General features: G+C 36.3%; 3 protein-coding genes across 3 annotated transcripts; all 3 read right to left on the bottom strand.

The window, feature by feature from the left end:
• Nucleotides 1-510: 510 nt before the first annotated feature.
• Nucleotides 511-7,747, bottom strand: LOC147474265 (uncharacterized). The gene is made up of 8 exons (XM_086586478.1): nt 7,313-7,747; nt 6,788-7,153; nt 6,462-6,721; nt 4,888-5,029; nt 4,050-4,421; nt 3,808-3,939; nt 3,361-3,489; nt 511-3,241 (listed from the first exon to the last, which is right to left on the bottom strand). The coding sequence occupies exons 1-8, from the start codon at nt 7,454-7,456 to the stop codon at nt 824-826; spliced, it is 3,963 nt and encodes a 1,320-aa protein (XP_086442604.1). The 5' UTR covers nt 7,457-7,747; the 3' UTR covers nt 511-823.
• A 5,660-nt stretch (nt 7,748-13,407) lies between these two features.
• Nucleotides 13,408-16,694, bottom strand: LOC147474264 (uncharacterized). The gene is made up of 3 exons (XM_086586435.1): nt 16,186-16,694; nt 14,434-15,737; nt 13,408-13,826 (listed from the first exon to the last, which is right to left on the bottom strand). Exons 1-3 carry the CDS (start codon nt 16,692-16,694, stop codon nt 13,408-13,410), a joined length of 2,232 nt encoding a protein of 743 aa, XP_086442561.1.
• Nucleotides 16,695-17,000: 306 nt separating this feature from the next.
• On the bottom strand, nt 17,001-17,777 carry LOC147474263 (uncharacterized). The gene has a single exon (XM_086586434.1). It carries the CDS (start codon nt 17,775-17,777, stop codon nt 17,001-17,003), a length of 777 nt encoding a protein of 258 aa, XP_086442560.1.
• Nucleotides 17,778-19,874: the final 2,097 nt, after the last annotated feature.

Genomic DNA, 19,874 nt, shown 5'->3' with positions numbered 1-19,874 from the left:
GACCGAATAGAAATTCTAGAACTCGGGGTATAACGCTAGTAATTGTTAACTGGTTTAGTTGAGAATTTGAGATGTAGTAATTGTTAGTTGGCATGCCTTTAGTAAAATTGGTGGTGTCAATATTACTACTCTTAAAAGAAAATGGTATTTGCATGCTCGTATATGTTTCTCAATTTTTCTTTCTCTTTTTTCATTTGTTTTGCTAAATATATGGTTTATGTTTCTCTTTGTTGTTGTCATTGAGATTTGAATGCAAGTAATCTTACCGAAGGATACCTAAGATGGCATCCAACCTGATGCACCAACCATTTTTAGAGGCAATTTAAGGGTTGGTTGCTCACTTTTGTTTAAAAGAGAAAACCGAGAAGAGTCAAAATAATGCTAAAATCTATGGTCATAAATCATAGCAACTGGAAACCTGACCAACACGTACGGAAGTTCAAGACTTCAAGGTATATATCTTTATCAGAAGAAAGCTCTACCTCTGTAGCTCAATAAGACACCAGAATATATCCTAAAGCAAGCCAAGTGATTGGATTATTTATCTGCCGAAAATGCAATTCAACTTATATTCTATCAGTAAACACATCTGGAAGAAAAAGCTCAAATCTTACAGAAAAACTTCAAACCTTGTACCATGGGCAATACCTTTTATCCTCTCAAGTCAAAAACAATAAGACACGAATGACAAACTGAGAAATATATGATAAAATTGGTATTCTCAGAGAAAATTATTGTCTAATGAAATACAAGTACCAGCACCAAACTTCAGAAGAAAGATGAATTCTTCACAAGACTCTTCTCTGTGCTCTATCAACATATATCAGAAGAATGAAAACCTTGTTCCATTGCTTGCTGCAAACAAGCTGTATTCTTCCACAGTTACGTCTTTCTTAGAACAGGAAAGGTCAGCCTGAGTTGAATTAGCAGGTGGGTTTGAGCGATAACCCTTTAGGATCCCTTCTTTCAACGAGGCTTGATCCATGGCCGATCCTGACGCAACTGATATGGGCCCACCAAAGTGGAACAATGAAAAGTTGGAATTGTCATTCTTCAATTTGGAAGAGATCCCAACGCCCCCATTTTCTCCACGTGATGGTACATGAAATGGAGTCTTACCATTCAGAACTGGCCTTCCAGCAGGACGTTCTCTCACTACAGTACCAGTTCCATTAGAGGCTTTCTGCACCAAAGCTACTTTAGAATTTGCACTTTGCTCTTCTACATTCACAGCAGGAGGCCTGTTGACCGAATGGTAAACAGGATGTTGGCCCATATTAAGAATGGAAGTCGGTAGGGGCTGTATGGCACTGTACTGCATGCAGAGGTGTGAAGGTTGATTCGCTGAAAGACCATAGCCAAGTGGGCTAGTGAAGAGATAGTTGTTGGGTTGGGGATATGGATTTAGCCCATTAGCAGGAGGTGCTGACCAAGGATTTGGATTTTGATGGTAGTACGCCATTGTTGAAGGAGCAGGGATCATCGGTAAATGTATTCCTTGGTTATACATTGGTGGAACCAAGCGGCTCTGTTGGGAACCCGTATCAAGTGCAATTCTACCTTCCATTTGGGTTTTCTTGGCAGATGAGTTTCCGGAAATGTGAGCTCCTTCTGCACAGCTAGTTATTGGAAACCCAGAAGTTGTAGTGCTTGTAACAGACTCTCCTCCATTCGTCTTCAGAGACTCTCCTCCATTCGTCTTATGCTTGTCATCCAACCCATTGCAAGGGAACTTTGGAGAGACATTTTCATCACATGTTGAAGTTTCTCTTCCTTCTGATTGTTGACTGGCGTCCTCTGAATCTGAAGTTGACCAAGACTCGGTATTATGAGTACCTGACGAGGCTGTACTGCTGTCCCCCTCACTAAGACATGATGAGCAGTTATCTGAACTGGAAGCGCCACTTGTAATAGTGCATGGTGCAACTTCCACATCGCCAGCATCCTTTGAGTTGTGAGAGTCATTTGCTCCTGACCCAAAGCCACTCTGGCAGCGGTTGACAGCACTCATTGACATGTCCCTGGCTTCCTTCGCACTGTTATCCTTGTGACACACATAATTATTCATACCACAATTCTTACCAGAATTCCTATTAATTTCATACAAACACGGCTTGACTGACGACTTAGGGATATTATTGGCGTCTTGGCAAGTCTTGTCTCCATTACACCTACCTTCCTCACCTTCACCAACCTTAAAGGATGACAACCTCAAGGTAACATCAGAGTCTGAGCTGCTTCGAGGATATTTCTTTCGTGACTCCAAAGGCTCCCAAACTTGCTTAACATGGGGTAGATCTCTGCTTGGAGGAAAGTTTCCACTTGTAAGCTTGTTTCTTGTATGCCCACAGTTATCTGTAATGTAACATCCATTATTGAACTTATTATTGCGATAGAATGTCCTGGATATATCCGAAGCAGAATCCAAATTATTTACAGCTTTGACATCTCGGCAAGTTTTGATTGTAGAAACATGTCTATCATCCTTCACTTGACAATCACCATTTAAGCTACAGTTGCAGGACTGCAGATCACATCTTTCACGCATCCGACTGTTGGAACATTGGAACTTCTCATTGAACTTAGATCCACTTATTCTAGTGTTGGTCCTCACAGGATTGTTTCTATATACCCTATTCACTCCATTGGCACACCTAGAAGGAGTTGACATGCATCCATCATTTGATCTTGGTTCATATTCATCAACACCATTGTCATTGCCAACCGTTGGTTTTCTTCTGTCACACCATTTGGAAGCTGAATCCAGTTGAAATTCCTTCTGAAACCTCAGTTTCCGGCGAGAAGACTTTGATTGCTCAATTACAAATGAACCACTCCCATCCCTTGTACTGACCTCTCCCTCAGAAACATTACATGAGTGTCGCAGACTATCGTCCTTTAGGTTTTGCAATTCAAAAGGTATACATCCCTCTAAAGAATGATCCTCTTGAGTATCAGGAGAAAGAGGCCTGGCAAGCTCATTATCTCCGTTTTCACTTACTGAATCTTCGGAACTGGCAGTGTTATTTGATTCCTCGTGAACACTTTGTGACAACTCTTCTTTAGACACCTTCAGATCCATGAGACTTTGATCCAATTCAGAATTATCCTCTCTTTGCCTCTCCTTCCCTTTTAATCTCTCTTTCCTTCTCAACTTTTTCTCTCTTTCTTTCGTTCTTCTCCTCTCCTTGCGCTCTTCTTCTTCACGTCTCTCTTTCTCTTCTTCTTCCAAAAGCTTAGTCTGTAGAAACAAACAGTATCTTTGATAAACATAATTGGGATAATTTCTTTTCTTATCTTTAGTTTAGAGAATACTAACTTAAAAAGGATAATCTGATGTATAAAGAGTGTAAAATGCACCTGCTTTTCTAATGTAATGATTTCTTTGCATGCAACAAGTATACGCTCTTCCAGCAATTTTAGCGCAAGACAAACAAATATACAATGTGCATTCTGGCGGGCGGTTCCTTCTCTAAAAGCTTTTTCTACCTGAAAGAATAGGCACCTATGAAAATTATCCAAAGACATTTCAATTGATATATACAAGCCAATGGCTCCATAAACCATATCTTTCCAGAATTTGAAAGTCATACAAGTTGATTAACTGAACTACATTAATGTGTGTGTGTGTGTGTGTCTGTGTGCTTACGATAACAAGAAGGCACTTATTCGAAAACAAAAATGAGTTTCCTTCCCGATTCACACCCCTTAAACCTAGGTCAATGAGGGGTAACAATAGCAATTACATTTCAATTCCAAGCTTATAATAACAAAAGGCAAAGGTAAATACTGATCTAGTAAGAATACCTGTTCCTTGAAAATAACAGTTGCAGCATCTAGAAGAAATTCTCGAGCAAGTTCAGGACTCTTCGCATGCTTTTGCGGACGGGATCCTTCACCATCCAGCTCATTCCCATCTTTGTCCATGGAATCATCATCCTGTAAGCATTTCAGATAAAATGTCAAACCTATAAAAGACTAAGCAAGTAGAAAACACTACAATGCACAGGTAAGCAAACAATTAATGGACCTCTAACTCCTTCGATTACCTCTTCTTCTTCAGCTTCTTCAGCATGCTCGAAAAACCTTCTAATACTTTCACCTTTTGTTATTGTGATGTATCCATCCCCAACTACAAGCCTGCGATGCACACATGCTTGACCCTTCATTGCATGTGCCTTAACAGAAAGTTCGGTGCAACGACCATCTAATTTCCAAGCCCTTAAGGTAATAAAACATGCATTCAAATCACCGAGATCAAGACCATTCACTTGAACACTTCCATTCATGCCAACATCCTCGAATTCAAGAATATCAGATTTTCCTTCCCCTGTTCCAACAGCCCATTCAAAGTGATGGTATGTACCAAAAGTATCTGCGAAGGACTGGTGCCAATCGGCCAGAATCATGTCATCAGATACCTGAAATGGCACAGCAAACTTGGGTCAACTGAGAGCCATCAGCCATGTATCAATTTGATGTTTCTATTCATTTTCAAGTATGTTACACACATCATAAGAGGTGGTTTTAACAGAAAGGAGATAAAGATCCTGGAGAAACAATTAAGGAAGAACATATGAAAGTTTCAAGTGGGATGAATTAAAGAAACTAGGAAAGCAGGAAATGGATCACTTCGCTACTCTATAGATGTTTTCTATTTTTATTTTTATAGGATAAATTATATATTTTATTACATCAAAACAAATCAGGTCGAGATAATAGCAAGTACAAGGATAATTTCTATTGATTGTCAATTATGTTCAAAGACTTAATACTTCAAAAGCTTATTGACCACCAGAAGACATGTGAAGGGGTATTAAATGAGAAAGTATGATTTAAAAATAGACTACAGAGAAAGGTACTATGTTGTACAGAGGTAAAACTCACCTCATACTGGAAGGCTGTGTCTGCCACACAAAACCAGCTGGTGCATCGAGGTTCTCTCCTCATGCGCTTCAGCTCCTTCAGCTCCTTGAACTCACGTATAACGTTTCTTCTACAATCTCTGCAAAACCTCTTGCTGTCAAACCTGTTACATCAGCATCATATTTGTCAATACTGTTGGAACAACCCAACAAGAACACATCATAAAAATCACTTGTCCACTAGTAGTAGTCATGTCACAATGGATTAAAGCATGTCAGATTTCTATAATATACTGGCAAGTTTACAACAAAACAGTGGCTATCGTGGTTGTGTTCATATCAGAGATGAAGGCATAGAATAACTTCCGCTTTCCTTAACAAAGCAACAAAAGAAGACGTCAAAATTTGGAATCTTTCTTGCTAAAAAGAGATTCCGACACTGTTTCTGATACAAATGTACAACGAGGAGTTGTGCACAGCAATTATTACTGTCATCAACAAGAATGTAAACAGAAAACTAGCTGCAGCTTAGCAATTCAGGCTATTACCTAGCCAAAAAAACAAAAATAGAAAATAAAAATAGAAATCTGGTTATTCCAGCACTCATTAGTCATTACAGGTCTTTCCACTCTTTTCTCCAGTGGCCTGGATCACTGCAGACGTAAATATATAAAAAATAAAATAAAAAATATAACAGAAAAAAGACATCTCCCTTGATTTATGGGCTTCCCTTGGGAACTTTTAAAAGTTTCTATACTTCTTCTCTTTTTATTCCTTTTGTGGGATTAAAATCGGATTTTAAAGGAATACCTTCTCCTCTGCTTTCGAGGATAGGAACACAACAAAACTTCCTCTCCAGACTACCTGTGGAACTCATAACCAATTAATTTGACTTATCTTTTTTTTTCCCCATTTTAGTAGGTTACATTTTGTTTTCCACTATATTCCTCAACTATAAGCACACTGACACCAGATTCTTAAGCTCCATATTGTTTATGTTATGTTTTAGACCTGAGATGGAGACGGTTTAAATTTATTAAAGGCACTTTGAAAACTTCACTAATACCATCTAACAACAACTTTATTTGCCATTGGGAACCCAAAAAGAATGGTTTAGCTACATTGTATATAAGCTAAACAATCGAGGGGTTTGAGGGTTTCAGTGCCTTGTCCTATGAGAACTACATGATCCTACTTAAACTAAGTTCTCCATAACAGTATTACCAGGATCACAATTGAACTGCTCGCACCTCAATTTGACTGATTGCTTAAATCAGATATCAGCACTATCCAACATATGGAGACCTAAATCCTGTAAATTTACTGCTTGCCAAGATGACTAGTTCATGGAATATGACAAACATTTTTTTAATATGAAGAACATAGCAGAACTTAACAGCCAAACCCAAAACATAAAAGTATAACAGAGTTATCCTCAGATCTATAGAACTTTGCATTTTAGCTAGTAGCATTATTACTATGATATTTAACTTAACAATAAATGAGTCCAAATTGTTTTGAACAATAATGCTGCCATGGCAAGCCATCATTTATTGGCTGTCAAGCCAAATTGCTGGAAATAAAAGATGAACACACCTGTACATGAGCCTCTCAATAAAATCCTCCTCCTTCATTCTTAAAAGAGACCTTCGAGTCTCGTCACCCAGAGCTGACCAGAAATCCACTAGTGTGTCACAAGAAAGCCTGGCAGTATGCAAAGCACAACTTTCTCTGGTTCCATGCCCTCTGCCGTAGTTAGCTGCTCCTTGGCTTATCCATCCCCGGCCACCCCCACCACAGGCATCAGGATAAAGCAGTTCACGTTCCCGTTCCCTCACACGTGCACCGTTGAATACCTGAATCAAACATAAAAATGTCAAAAAATGAGGATAGGATGACCAGGGTAAGACATTAACACTTACATTCTGAAGTGCCTTGAGCGACTTGGCTTCTAAAAAGCAGTCCAAAAGTGTAAGTATGCCTTCTCGAGTTGCTATCAAACCTCCCCAGGGGTGAACAGATGGATCTTGGCTGTCGTCCTCACAAACTGAAATCTTTGTAGTAACTCCAACATCACTTTCACTACTCACACTTGGCATTCTTCCATTCGCAACATGCCCACCTTCAAGTTGCTGAGACTTTCCATACATAACAATTTGTGAAAAACCTTCAAGCAGCAACCCATTACATCTAGAGCAATACAAATTCTTCCTAGCTTGCTCCAATAACGTCTGCTTATCAATCTTCAATAGCTCCTGCCGCGCATGAGGTGGCAACTCGTTCCAGAACTACATCAACCATTGTAAATAAAACCACTTTGTATTATCTCTATCAAATTCACATTATCGAATTTACCACAAAAAATCGATACACAATAAATTAAAAATTCCAATATCCAATCCAATTAATTCAATCTACAAAACACAAAACAACAATTAAACGTATACCTTCTGAAGCTGATCAAAGCTAATATCATCCCGATGCTTAGACCAGATTCCGGTACTCGAAATCGATCCGGTAGAGCATGTTGTAGAATAAGCATTATTATTATTACTATTAAATTGAACATTTCTTTGTGGTAAACCTGGCATCTTCTTTTTTAATAACAACTTCTCTTTTTCAATCCTTCCATCCGTTTATTTTACCAATCATGAAAAAAAAAACAAAAAAAAACAACGATCTGATTGGTCAAATCTGAGATTTATATTATATATATTATTATATAATGGAAATGAAATGTAAAATTGTGATTGGGGATTTAGAGATTTAATCAGATCGGATGGGTGGCTGAGTTTTTTTTTTTTGTTTTGGAGATTTGAAGGAAAAGTGGAAGAAAAAAAATGGTGGCGATGGAATGGGGGGGTTTTGTTGAGATGAGATTTGGTGCTTTTTTATTGTGTCTAGAAAGAAATAGAGAGAGAAAAAAAAAAAAAAAAAAAAAAAAAAAAAAAAAAAGTGGGCACATGGTGAAAAAAAGGTTTTGTAAAAATGTTGCACGGATGCGTTTTTAATTAATTTACCGCAATAAAATCAATAAAATCCGTTTTTAATTAGAGAGATTAGTTTTCTACTAATATAAACTGACTATGTATATCAGAAATTGAAGGGTACATTATATACATCAATAAAATCTACTCATTATTAAAAATAATAATTGGGACGTGTCTATGTCACGTGTGCGGTCAGTTGGTTTGGGCTGTGGGTAGGGCTGTCAATGGGTTTCGATAACCCGATAACTGATAAGAACTAAACCGATAAAAAACGGTTTGAGTTTTGATAACTTAGTTTGTCCCTCTACTGATCCGAAACCGAACCAAACAGATAAGATATTGGTTTAGTTTTGGGTTTGCCCTCCACCGAACCGATATGAACCCAAACCGATAAGATAGCATTTTAATAATATTTATGATTAATTTTGTATGTATTTATCAATTGTGTGGTTAACATTAATTAATTTAATTTAAGATTTAATTGATTTGATAGTTTTTGGTTCGGGTCGGTTCAAATTTGATTTGCAATATATTTTATCGGTTCAGTTCGGTTTCGGATTAGATATAATATTATTGGTTCGGTTTGGTTTCGGATTCCCAATTTTCTTATCGATCCATATTCGGATTTTTCAAAACCCCGACTCAAAACCGATCTATTGACAGCCCTAGGGCAGTACAAAAATATAATTTTCAGTCAGTGGCAATCTCATAATTGTTTGTAAACCCGACCCAAAATCGTCCATTTGTACAGATATCGGCCGCGAGTTAGTTTATATTTTGTTAGATGTATCATAATTATTTTGGGGCATGATGCAGAAAATTGGCTGGTTAGTAATTTTGTGGAGATAACGGCGCTATGGAGTTTTATGACGTTTGGTAAGAAAGTAAGAAAGGTCACTTCATAAACTGTGTGCGCATGGGGTGATATTTTGGTTGGCAACATGCATGTGTTTTCGGGTATTTCGTCTGCTTTTCAGTGAGCGCACGTTTGACATTAGCGCATTTTAACAAAAAGAGATCGATTTCGTGAAATCCAGTGATCTGTATCAATGTTTGATATGGTACTTGCAGACCCCGTTTCCTTATCCTACTCCACCATTTTGATTGATTGAGATTCGTGATGCATTTATCTTTTTTTTTTGTTGATTTCTTAATCCAACTTTCCAATTTTATTTGTAGCCATAATACCATGATACACTGATATGAAAATATTAAATGTTAAAAATATCAGTGCATTGGAAATTTCAGCACTGGGAATGACAAAAATATTGGTGTGTCATTAGATTTTGTGCAAGTTTTGGATATCGGTGTTACAATTTCTTCTGGTTACAGATACATAGTTTGTGATTCCGAACGAAATTCTGAAATTCCGCTCAGTTTTCTAAAAAATCGGAATTCTAAATATAGTGTCGAACTAATTGAAATTCCGAATGTAATAGAATTGAAATTTATTGAATTTCGGTTTTTAGATTTACCAGAATTCCGATAATTCCGAAATCCCGAACTATGGCCCATATATAGGACATGCTCCCAATTGTAGAAAGTACTTAACTCTGTATTGGAATAAATTGATATTTTATATTTTGTATGAGATTTTAAGATTGAAATAGCATGGAAAAATATAAAATCGGATAAGGCCAGTTGTATCATTATCTCGAGAGTGTCCTTATGTTTGAGTGAAAATGTTGTCATCTGTAGAAAAGATGTAGACATTATGTGAAAGATGACGAAAATCACTATTTGGAGATTTGGTAAGATTACCACAAGCGTTACATCTCTCTTACCTTTCTGTGACCTACCAACAGTAATCTAAATTTATAAAACTGCGTTGCTTCAACAAATTGAATTTTTGAAAAATAATATAATGGCAAGGGTCCCCTAAGAAATTGGCTGAAAATAACGTTGATGTATTGAAATTTATAGATGATTGTCGATATCTTTATGATTGGCTGGGATTTACATTTTTGCTATTTTGCCTTTACTTTAATACATTGTTTTAATAATTTTCGATATATTGGTGTTGGATATCGGAAAAATCGTGAGTCTGTTACATCGTGGGTCTTGCTTATAGGCTATAATGCTATATCAAATGGTTTTTGAAAAAAAAAAAAATACAATATTTATTAGATATTTATTTTGTATACTTACTTTTTCATTTCTTATAAGACAACCAAATGAAAAATGGCTTCTAAAATGTTAATGTTCTTAAACTCCGTCACGAAAAGTAAATACGAGTTTTGTGAAACAATAATGTTAGACTTATTTACTACATACTATTCACACCTATTGATTGAACGAACAATGAAATGGATACACAATACAAGGTTGATTACGAAAATTAATGTTAATGGGTATAATCCAGTCAAACATGTAACTAGTACTGTCTCACAATTTCTATTATACGGGGAGAAGAATAATGAAATAAAATATAAAACATATATATAAATATAAATGTTTATTTTTCTACAATTGTGTGTTAGATGTTAATTCTAGAGAGTTTGAATTTACTTTTTACGAGAGTAGGTTTTGTGTGATATCCTTCATGAGTTTAGTCCCGCATCTGACATAGGAAGTTGTCGTAGATCTTGAACATATTGGATTGTTTCTCATTATATAAAATGTTAATGTTCTCATTATATATGCAGATTCTGTTTACAACACTTTTTATACAAAGTTTTATACAATACCCTCTGAATATATAAATTAATTAAGTCTTAATTCTTTGTAGAAATAATCTTCAAAGTCACTTAGTGTACATAAAATTTAAAAAATGAGTAACTTCATTGATCGAGGTAATCTCTTCTTCAAGGATGAAAATTGAACACTATTGGTCCACAAATCGTATGTACATTCAAAGAGACTGTATATTTACTCTCCTGCTATATCAACTTCTCCAGCCACAACTAACAAACACGGAGAATTAAGTACCTCTGAAGCAAGTTCAAATACAAATGATTTGATTTTTCTCTCAAATGAACCCGAAGCTCTTTTGGAATTCGTCGTAATACATTTGATAGGCCTTGAAGCCAAAGTACCATAGAAATTTTGATTCGAGCAACGCAATATACAATCATCATACCATATAAAACCTTTATTCGAGAAATGAAGACAACTATCATGAATGTCAAATATAGCACTCTGTACACGAGCTACATTGGTATTGTGAAATACCAATACGACATTGTCCCAGTGCGAACGCATATGAACCATTGGAAACACTATAACCCATAGCAAATCCTATTAAACACTATATGTTTCTATTAATTATATATATATTTTTTTGTAAGGCATTGTACAGTCTCCTGCTAATGTTAAACATGGTCTTCAAGAATCTGTTTGGAATTCATTTTTTTCTTCTCGGAGTAACTGTGATTGGGGTCGGCTCATGGATTTTGGGTAGGATTACCTATTTTAAGTGTTTTGGCCAACATCTATAAGAGAAGAGAATAAAACTCACCACATTGAATTTTGATACCGAGTTGAATCTTACTGAAGGAAACACTTGTCCAATATGTATAGAATAATATGCAGTCGGTGAGGGTGTTGCGGTTCTACATTGTGGACACAGTTACCACGAACCTTGCATAGATGGATTTAAAAAAAAAAAAAAAAAAGGTTAACCAATATTATTCCCCACTAGATGAGCCAATTAGGATCCCCAAGATGGGAAATTAGGATCTGCCCCCTAAAAAAAAAAATCAAATTGGATTGACTGCATTTTTTTTGTGTGTATTGGGGGGGACCCTAATTTCCGATATAGTGAAGGGGGAGGAAATCATAATTGGCTCATCTAGTAGGGGGGTAACACTAGTTCAAAAAAAAAAAGTATGCCTAATGTGCTGATGTGTGTGTTATTTTTTATTATTATTATTTTTTTGTTAATCATATATATATATATATTAAAGACCAAAGTTTACATAAAGTCTATCAGAGTTCAAATTGTTACATAACCAAGGGGGTGGGTTCTGAATCCATTATGTGAACACAGGATGGGATCTACCATGCTCTGCAAGCCTGTGAGCAACCTTATTTCCATATCTGCTCACCCATTTTGTACAATAGCTATTTACAACAGTTAACACATCTAAGGCATCAAAAAATAGTAGTTGAGAAGACCATGATATATTTGCATTCTTCTTCTCCAAAAAGATGCTGACACTTTGGGAGTCAGTTTCCACTTCCAAGTTCTGTACTTTGAACTTTAAGCTCCATTTGATGCCTTGGAGCACTCCTCGCATTATGCTTCTTCCGAATTGATGTCTCGCCATGTTCTCGCTCCCGCGACCAAAAAACATCCATTAGCGTCCCTTAGAACAAACCCATAACATGAGTCTTTTCCTTGTATGTACGACAATGCTTAGCTTGACATGATTAATAGTAGGTGGGCTCCAATGCATTTCCTTATTGGGATTCAGTTGTGTTTCCTGCAAGTTCTGGTTCTCAGTAGAATCAAAGAAAAATTTAACAAGCAGTGAACTTTTGAGCAAATTTGGTCTTCTTTTTTCATGAAAAACAGAGCATCTTTCCAACCAAATTCTCCAGTACAAGTACAAACATAATTTTGTTCAATTTTTTTATTTATGGGCCACTTAGAAGGTGGATTAAACCACAAGTCTATCCACTGTTTAACCTACAAGTGCTCAAATTGAGATAATCTGACACTCCAAGGGATAGTTGCCCATATTTTCCTAGTGAAATGACAAACTAACAATATATGATGTACAGATTCCACAGGCATACCACATAGGAAACAAGATTTGTCATTGGTATACATAATTTGAGCTAGATGTTCCCTAGTTGGTGGGAAGAAAGGAAAGTATTCCCATAGAACATAGAATCTCATGATAACATTTCCAAGCAAAAAATGATTCTCTTGGGCAATGTGTGTTATGCCAGAAAGCAAGATTGGTTGTTGGGATGATAGGTTGTGTATTGTGAGAACTCAATAGGTGATACATAGACTTGACTGAGTGTGCACCTTTCTTTGTGAGAGACCAATGAAGTTTGTCTTCTAGTTGTGATCTAGATAGGTATATTTGTTGTATGTTGAGGCTGGTTGGGTGATCAAAGAGTTGATTAAGAAGGTTGATGTTCCAGGTTCTGGTGTGGTGATTAATGAGTTCTGACACACATTTGTAAAACTGGTTTGGTATAATAGAGTTTGGTACTCTCCCTTTATGCATACCTGGAATCCAAGAGTTTGTCCACATGCTCGATATTATATTGCCATCTCCAGTTTGCTAGATAGAGTTATCTCTGATCTTATTAAGAATTTTCTGCATACCATGCCAGAACCAAGATATATTATGTACATGTGTTGAGTTTAAGGCAGTAGATGAGTTGAAATACTTACCTTTTAAATTTCTTTGTGCTAAGAAGGATGAAGGGTTAGAAATGATATACCAAAGAATTTTACTTAAATGAGCTAGATTATCTAACTGTGCATCTCTAATACCCAGACCACCCTGTCTTTTAGATTTACAAATGAAACTCCAGTTTTTGAGATAAATAGGGTGCTTCTTACCAGTACTAGTTCCTCACCAAAAATCCCTTTAAAGGGCATTCATGGTAGTAGTGACTTTTAGAGACAGCATAAAAGTACTCATTTGGTATGTAGGAATAGTTGATGAGATGGACATAATGAGTACAGTTCTAGCTGCTTGGGAGAGCACCTTACTCTTCCAACCTGAGATCCTATTATTCACTTTACAAATAAAACTGTTGAAGATCTCAGATTTAGGCTGCCCAAGGAAGAGGGGAGAGGCAAGATACTTTTCCCCAACTTGGATGGATCTCATATTCAGTAACTGCTTGATACTATTGGCTTGGTCCATGGGTAAGTTTTTGCTAAAGTGAACCCCATATTTTCCAAAATTTATCTCTTGACCCGTGGCAGAACCGAATTGTTCTAAAGCATGGAGAAGCTCAGTTGCTTCTTCCATATTAGCTCTACAAAAGATGAAAGCATCATCTGCAAATAGAAGATGTGATATAGCAGAGCTATTTCTCGAAATCTTTATCCCATGTATTTTATTATTAGAGGTCTTTTTTTCTAAAATTCTTGATAAAATCTCCATGCACAAAATGAAAATAATAGGTGATAGAGCCTTGTCTGAGGCCCCTAGATGATTTGAAGTGTCCAGTAGGAGTGCCATTAATAACAGGAGAGAAATGGGGAGAGTTTATACATTGATTTACAAGATGTACAATCTTAGGATCAAACCTCGGAGACTTAAGTGTGGAAAGAATGGTACACCAGCTGACTCTGTCGAAAGCTTTGGACATGTCAATCTTAATAGCCATAAGACCAGATTTGCCCTTTTTATGTTTTAAGGTATGCATTATTTCATGGGCCAAAATAACATTGTCACTTATCTATCTTTGAGGCACAAAAGCACTTTGAAAAGGAGAAATGCATTTTGCCACAAAGTCTTTCAATCTGTTGGAAAGAAGTTTAGAAATAATTTTATAAGATATGTTGCATAAACTTATAGGTCTGAAGTCATCACAAGAGACAGGATTGGAGCACTTTGGAATCAAAGAAATATTGGTTTGATTGATGTTTTCTAAAGAATGACCTTCAGAGAAGAAGTTAGAAACCAAATTAAAGACAGTTTCACCAATTAAGTCCCAAGACTTATGATAAAAAATAGCTGGAAAGCCATCAGGCCCAGGGGCTTTGAGACCCCCAATGCTAAAAACAACATCCTTAACTTCTGCATGAGTGACTGGTCTTTGAATATCTATATTATCCTCATTGGAGATAGAGCTAGCGAAGAGATCAGAAATCAACATGGTATTAACAGTGTTATGTTCAGTGAGGAGTGTGTGGAAGTGTGTCACCACTATGTTACCAATATCTTTATGAGAAGTGAACCATGTACCTTTAGAGTCTTTTAAACACTCAATCTTATTAAACTTCCTATGTCTTAAGGTTTTGATGTGAAAATAATGAGTGTTTCTGTCACCTTTTATCACATCTTTTGATTTTGATTTTTGCTTCCACAGTTTTTCTTCATTGTCAAGCAAATTATCAAGGTCCCTAAGAGCTTTATGTTCTAAAGCCACATTCTCTTTTGTTGGACATCTAGTTTGAATGCATGCAATAGTTTTTTTAAGAAAATAAATATGCTGGAAAATGTTGCCAAAAGAAGTCTTATTCCAACACCTAAGGGCTTTTTTTACTGAAGAGATGTGTTTCCCAAAGATCAGATGAGAGGGTGTTGGGTGGTGGAGGTGAACTCTGTTCCAAGAATCAGTTATGATATTAGGATAATCAGGGTGATCAATCCACATGTGATGGAATTTGAATTGTTTTGGAAGGGAAGTAGACTGTGGATGGGAGTCAAGGAGAATGGGGCAATGATCATAACCAAAAACTGCTTTGTGGAAGAGGATAGCATCAGGAAACATGATGAGCCAAGCGTCATTTACTAAAACTCTATCTAATCTTTTTTGGACATTGTCTAGACCCACTCGTTTGTTAGACCAAGTAAATGGATAACCTTTGAAACCAATATCAATAAGAGCCAGATTGTTTATGATGGAATGTGCTGGTTCACCATCTATAAAATGGTAAGGATACTTACTTGAACTCTCCTCAGGATCCAGCGTAACATTGAGGTCTCCTATTATGAGAATAGGATAATTGAAAGATGATAGAGCACTTATGGGTTCCCAACTTTTATCCTTACATGGTTTATAGGGACTTCCATAAAAGAAACAAGCAATCCAGTGATGGTTTGTGTGACGATTTATATGAGCAGTGATGGAGTTATAGGTGGTCGAAATGGTGGTAATGGATATACCACCTTTCCATAGGAGGCATAGTCCTCCTGCCTTGTTATTAGCATGAATAACAAGATGATTAGGATAATTCAGTCTGAGAAGAGATGTGCTTAGCTGAGGGTCAGATGATTTTGTTTCAAAAAGGAAGATGATATCAGGATTGTTTGTTGCAATGGATCTTTTAAGTGTCGGATTGTATTAGTGTTACAATAGCCCCGACAATTCCAGCTAAGAGCTCTCATACTTCTAAAGGAAAAGCCGACTTCTAGATATATCAGAGAAGTAAAATAAATTGGAAATACAAGTGCATAAATAGTATAAAGTGCAAGTAACAATCTCAACAAACATTGGTTCCAGTATATATGAATCTTGTGTGCTATATAGGAGTGGTGATTTATGTATAACTGATGTGATATACGGATAATGAAAATATCAACAGCAATTGTCAGCTGACATTTATAATCATGATTATCCAAGGAAATATTCACATAATGATTAGATGAAGTGGAGTATAAGTATGAACAAATGTATTGATGGGTTACCTGTTCAGGATAGATTGGGTTTGAAGCTGAACCAAGAGAAGCTGATCCAATTTCCATTTGCTGCATCCCATATGATTGCTCATAAGATAATGCGTAGTTCTGATGATATTCAAAGCTTGGGGAGTGTGTGAGATTGTTGAATTGGTTTCCATGAAGGATATTGGGTTATGCATTTGAGCATTCAGCTGTGTATAGTCCCAATCATTTTCTTCCATAACTGCTCGGACAGCTAATCCTTGTGAGTACAGCAGCTGAGTGACTTGTGGGTTGGTGACAAAATTCCAAACCATATCGACAGTGATTCCTGCTTGGTTATTTGCAAATTCATCATGTACCCTTGAGGTTTGGACGAACTCAATGAGTGAGTTGTTGAGATGTGGTTGTGTGGCCGGTGGTAGTGGTGTATAGTATTCGAGTTCAGAGGAGGTTGTTGGTGTTGCTGGCGGATTTTGGATGGAGAAATTAATTTTCCTCTTTTTTGGTGGGTGCTTGTTTGTTGAATCCACCATCTTTCCTTTTGATTTGTAAGATCTTTTGGCAATTTGTTTGTTTGGTGAAGTTGGAGGTGGTGGGTGATTGATATTTGGGCTGCTGGTTGAGGAGGTGGTGATTTGAGAAGATATCAGATGGGGAATAGAAATTGGTATTGGACCGACCTTTTCCCCCTTTTTCTTGGTTTGGGCCCTTTTCTTGTTGGGCTTTGGAGTTATTGGTCCAGAGATCTGGCCCATAGTTGATGGAGAGATTTTTCCTGGGATATTTTCTTTGCTATCCACGTGTCCAGCTTCAACTCGTGGGGGGATATCACTGTTCCGTCATGTGCTTTCTTGTGTAACTGTACCACCAAAAAGCATACTTTGGTGGTGTGTTTCCTCTGCAGATGATGACGCTGGAGGATGCTCTGGGTTCTCCACATCATATATTGTGTTTATTGCAGGTGCTTCAAGAAGCAATTGTTGTATGATGGGTGGTGGGTGTGGAATACCTTGACAGTTGTAGGTATCATGTCCTATGCAATGACATGAGAGGTAGTGGTAGTTGGGAATTCCCACGTAAATGAAGTCGACCCATTTTCTTCCTCCATCAAAGGTGTTGACCATTGTTCCTTGTGCGAATGGGCGAGCCAGTTCCACGTTCACTTTTGCTTTGTAACCAGTAGCATCTGGTGGTGAGTTATCAGGTGTGTAAACAGTTGTTACACTTCCAGCCGCTGCGGCCAAGTATCTTATGACTTTAGGCATTAAATGTTCTAAAAGCAGTCCTTCAAAAGTTATACATAACTCCTGATGGGTAAAGTTGATATCTTGAGGGTTTAGGTTTGGAGAGAATACTTTTAGAACAAAAAGATAGCCTAAGATTTGCCAAGGCTGATCCTTCAAGATTCGAGCTTTATCGATTTCTTTCTCGAAGCTTAGAATAAACTTGTTTCCAGGTACCACCACAATATCCAGTGTCTTCCTCAGATTCCACTTCTGACGGATGGCCTTCATGATCTCATTTGGTTGTTGTTCACTGTCTGAGATGATTTTTCCGATGAGTGAAGCTTCCCATCGAGCTCTAGATTTGATCAGTAATTCTCTTGGTATTTCCATTATTTTGCTCTCTTCTTGGGACTCAGTAATATGAGCTTGGGATAGGATATGAGATATGTGTTCCATGTTTGAGGAAAGGGAAAGATTGTCTGGTGTATATATGAGAAAAAACTGGATTGGTAGTGTGATTTGTTTTTGTGATATTTTGGGAATGAAAAAAAAATGGGATGAAAATATGGTGATGTTTTCATTAGATTTGGTGTAAGATATGGTAAGGTGTGGATAATTGTGTCTAGGCGATGGAAAATGGCTTGTTTGTTGAGGTAGTTCATTGGGTGTTGTGTAAACTGTCAGAGATACCCATTGTTCTTCAGATTTAGTTGTGATTTCTTGAAATTTCATTGGACACGCATTATCTTTGAGCTTCATATAGCCTGCAGTGAATAGAAATAGAAACTGCAAATAGAAGGTAAGGTAGAAAAGTCTATACAGGATCTTTGAACAAATGTTAGAATCTAGTGAATGAAATGATTCATCAGTAGGCTGAGAGACAATTAATCAGAGAAGTACATGAATATAGACAGGAGAAGTATATGAAGAAGTAGCTATTTGGGTAGATTCGGATGTGGATTGAAGGATAAGTTATATTGACGTAACAAGATTCATCTATACTATGAGTGACAAATACTTCCCTGATTAAATCAAGATCGACCCTTGATTTAAATGAAGATTTGATTACTCCTCCAGATAGAAGTGTGATGTTGAGTTTGTTCATTACACTATACCTTATACACTTGTAGATCCAATTCAGATATTACTCCAGATTTGTAATTTCCATATGCATCAGAGTCTGTCGCATAATCTCTGTTGTTTGTCTTCAGTTGCTATATTCCGGCTAGATTCAGGCTAGATTCAGGCTATATTCAGGAATATGGTCTTATGGGCTAGTCTACCCTTCTCAATTCTCTAAGCAAAGCCGAAAACAAACCTCTATGAGTTTATGTTTAAATTGATGGGTATCTTATATGTATGCTTTATATTTGTAATTTTATTTTTGTAATGTTTTTGAGAAAATAAATTACATAATTTATTATATATTATTTTTTCATTTTCTCACACAACCAAATGAAAATGGCTTATAATAAATTGTTAATGTTAAATTGTTTACAAACACCATCACGAGTTACAAGTTTCATGAAACCATAATGTTAGGCACATCTTTTGATTGAACGAACAACACAATGAAATGGAGATATAATACAAGGTTGATTAAAAGACAATTAATGTTAATGGGTGTAATCAAGTAAAACATGTAAGTAGTGTCTCACAATTTCGAGTATTAGAAGAGGAGAGTAAGACTGCAATAAATTAAAAATAAAAATAAAATAAAAATAGGTATTTATATGTGCAGGCTGTGTCGAGTTTTGTATTTGTACAAGAACACATACAGGTATACACACACTATGTATCGTTGCGGAAATGAATAATTTGATGTCTCCGACTTGACAAGGAGTAGGTTACGTACACTGTTTGTCCATTTTCCTTCTGACACGTTTTGTGTTCATTATTGTATCAGGATTTGTAGAAACACTTAAGCAATAGAGTGCGTAAAATAATGGGCACTGTTTTGCTCCAATGAATATATGTATTTAGAAGAACCAGCACCACACATAATATGTTTGTCCTATACTTGTTTTTCACGATTTATTTTGAATTTTTTATATTAATTATAAAATAAAAACATATTTTCAAAAGAGTCCAGATTTAGAGAGGGTACTCGCAGCATAAAACAACTTGTGTGACTGCACCCAATCTAGTTAGATTTTTTTTTGGAATTTAGAGTATAGTACAAAATATCACGAAATATATCAAAATTTTAACAAAGGATAAGTAAATATCGCGATATATTTAGAGATATTTACAAATGCAAATATCGGTAATATTTCGATGATATTATTGATATTTTAAGATATGTTGTGAATATTTGGCGTTATTTTGTGTATGTAACAATTTTATTTAATATTTATTATTATATTTTAAATAAATATAAATTATATATCAATAAATATCTACGATATCTATGATATTTATCGATATTTTGAATATATTTACATATAAAACAATGTCAAATATCTCCAAAGAGGAGAATATATCCAC

The sequence above is a fragment of the Coptis chinensis genome, unplaced genomic scaffold (assembly GCF_015680905.1).
Source record: "Coptis chinensis isolate HL-2020 unplaced genomic scaffold, ASM1568090v1 utg1029_pilon_pilon, whole genome shotgun sequence".
Classification (NCBI taxonomy): domain Eukaryota; kingdom Viridiplantae; phylum Streptophyta; class Magnoliopsida; order Ranunculales; family Ranunculaceae; genus Coptis; species Coptis chinensis.
Note: the sequence above shows the minus strand (reverse complement) of the source record. Positions and strands in the feature narration are given on the sequence as shown.

Bases quoted from the DNA above. Each gene is read 5' to 3' on its own strand.
- LOC147474265 (XM_086586478.1), bottom strand. From the start codon at position 7,456: ATGCCAGGTTTACCACAAAGAAATGTTCAATTTAATAGTAATAATAAT. The intron at 7,154-7,312 runs GTATACGTTTAA...TGGTTGATGTAG, and splicing joins GCTTTGATCAGCTTCAGAAG to TTCTGGAACGAGTTGCCACC. The intron at 5,030-6,461 runs GTGTGTTCATCT...CTGATGTAACAG, and splicing joins ATTGAGAGGCTCATGTACAG to GTTTGACAGCAAGAGGTTTT.
- LOC147474264 (XM_086586435.1), bottom strand. From the start codon at position 16,694: ATGGTGGATTCAACAAACAAGCACCCACCAAAAAAGAGGAAAATTAAT. The intron at 15,738-16,185 runs GTAACCCATCAA...ATCTCTTCTCAG, and splicing joins ACCCAATCTATCCTGAACAG to ACTGAATTATCCTAATCATC. The intron at 13,827-14,433 runs GTCATTCTTTAG...TTCTATTTGCAG, and splicing joins TTCTAACTTCTTCTCTGAAG to ATGATGCTTTCATCTTTTGT.
- LOC147474263 (XM_086586434.1), bottom strand. From the start codon at position 17,777: ATGGAAATACCAAGAGAATTACTGATCAAATCTAGAGCTCGATGGGAA.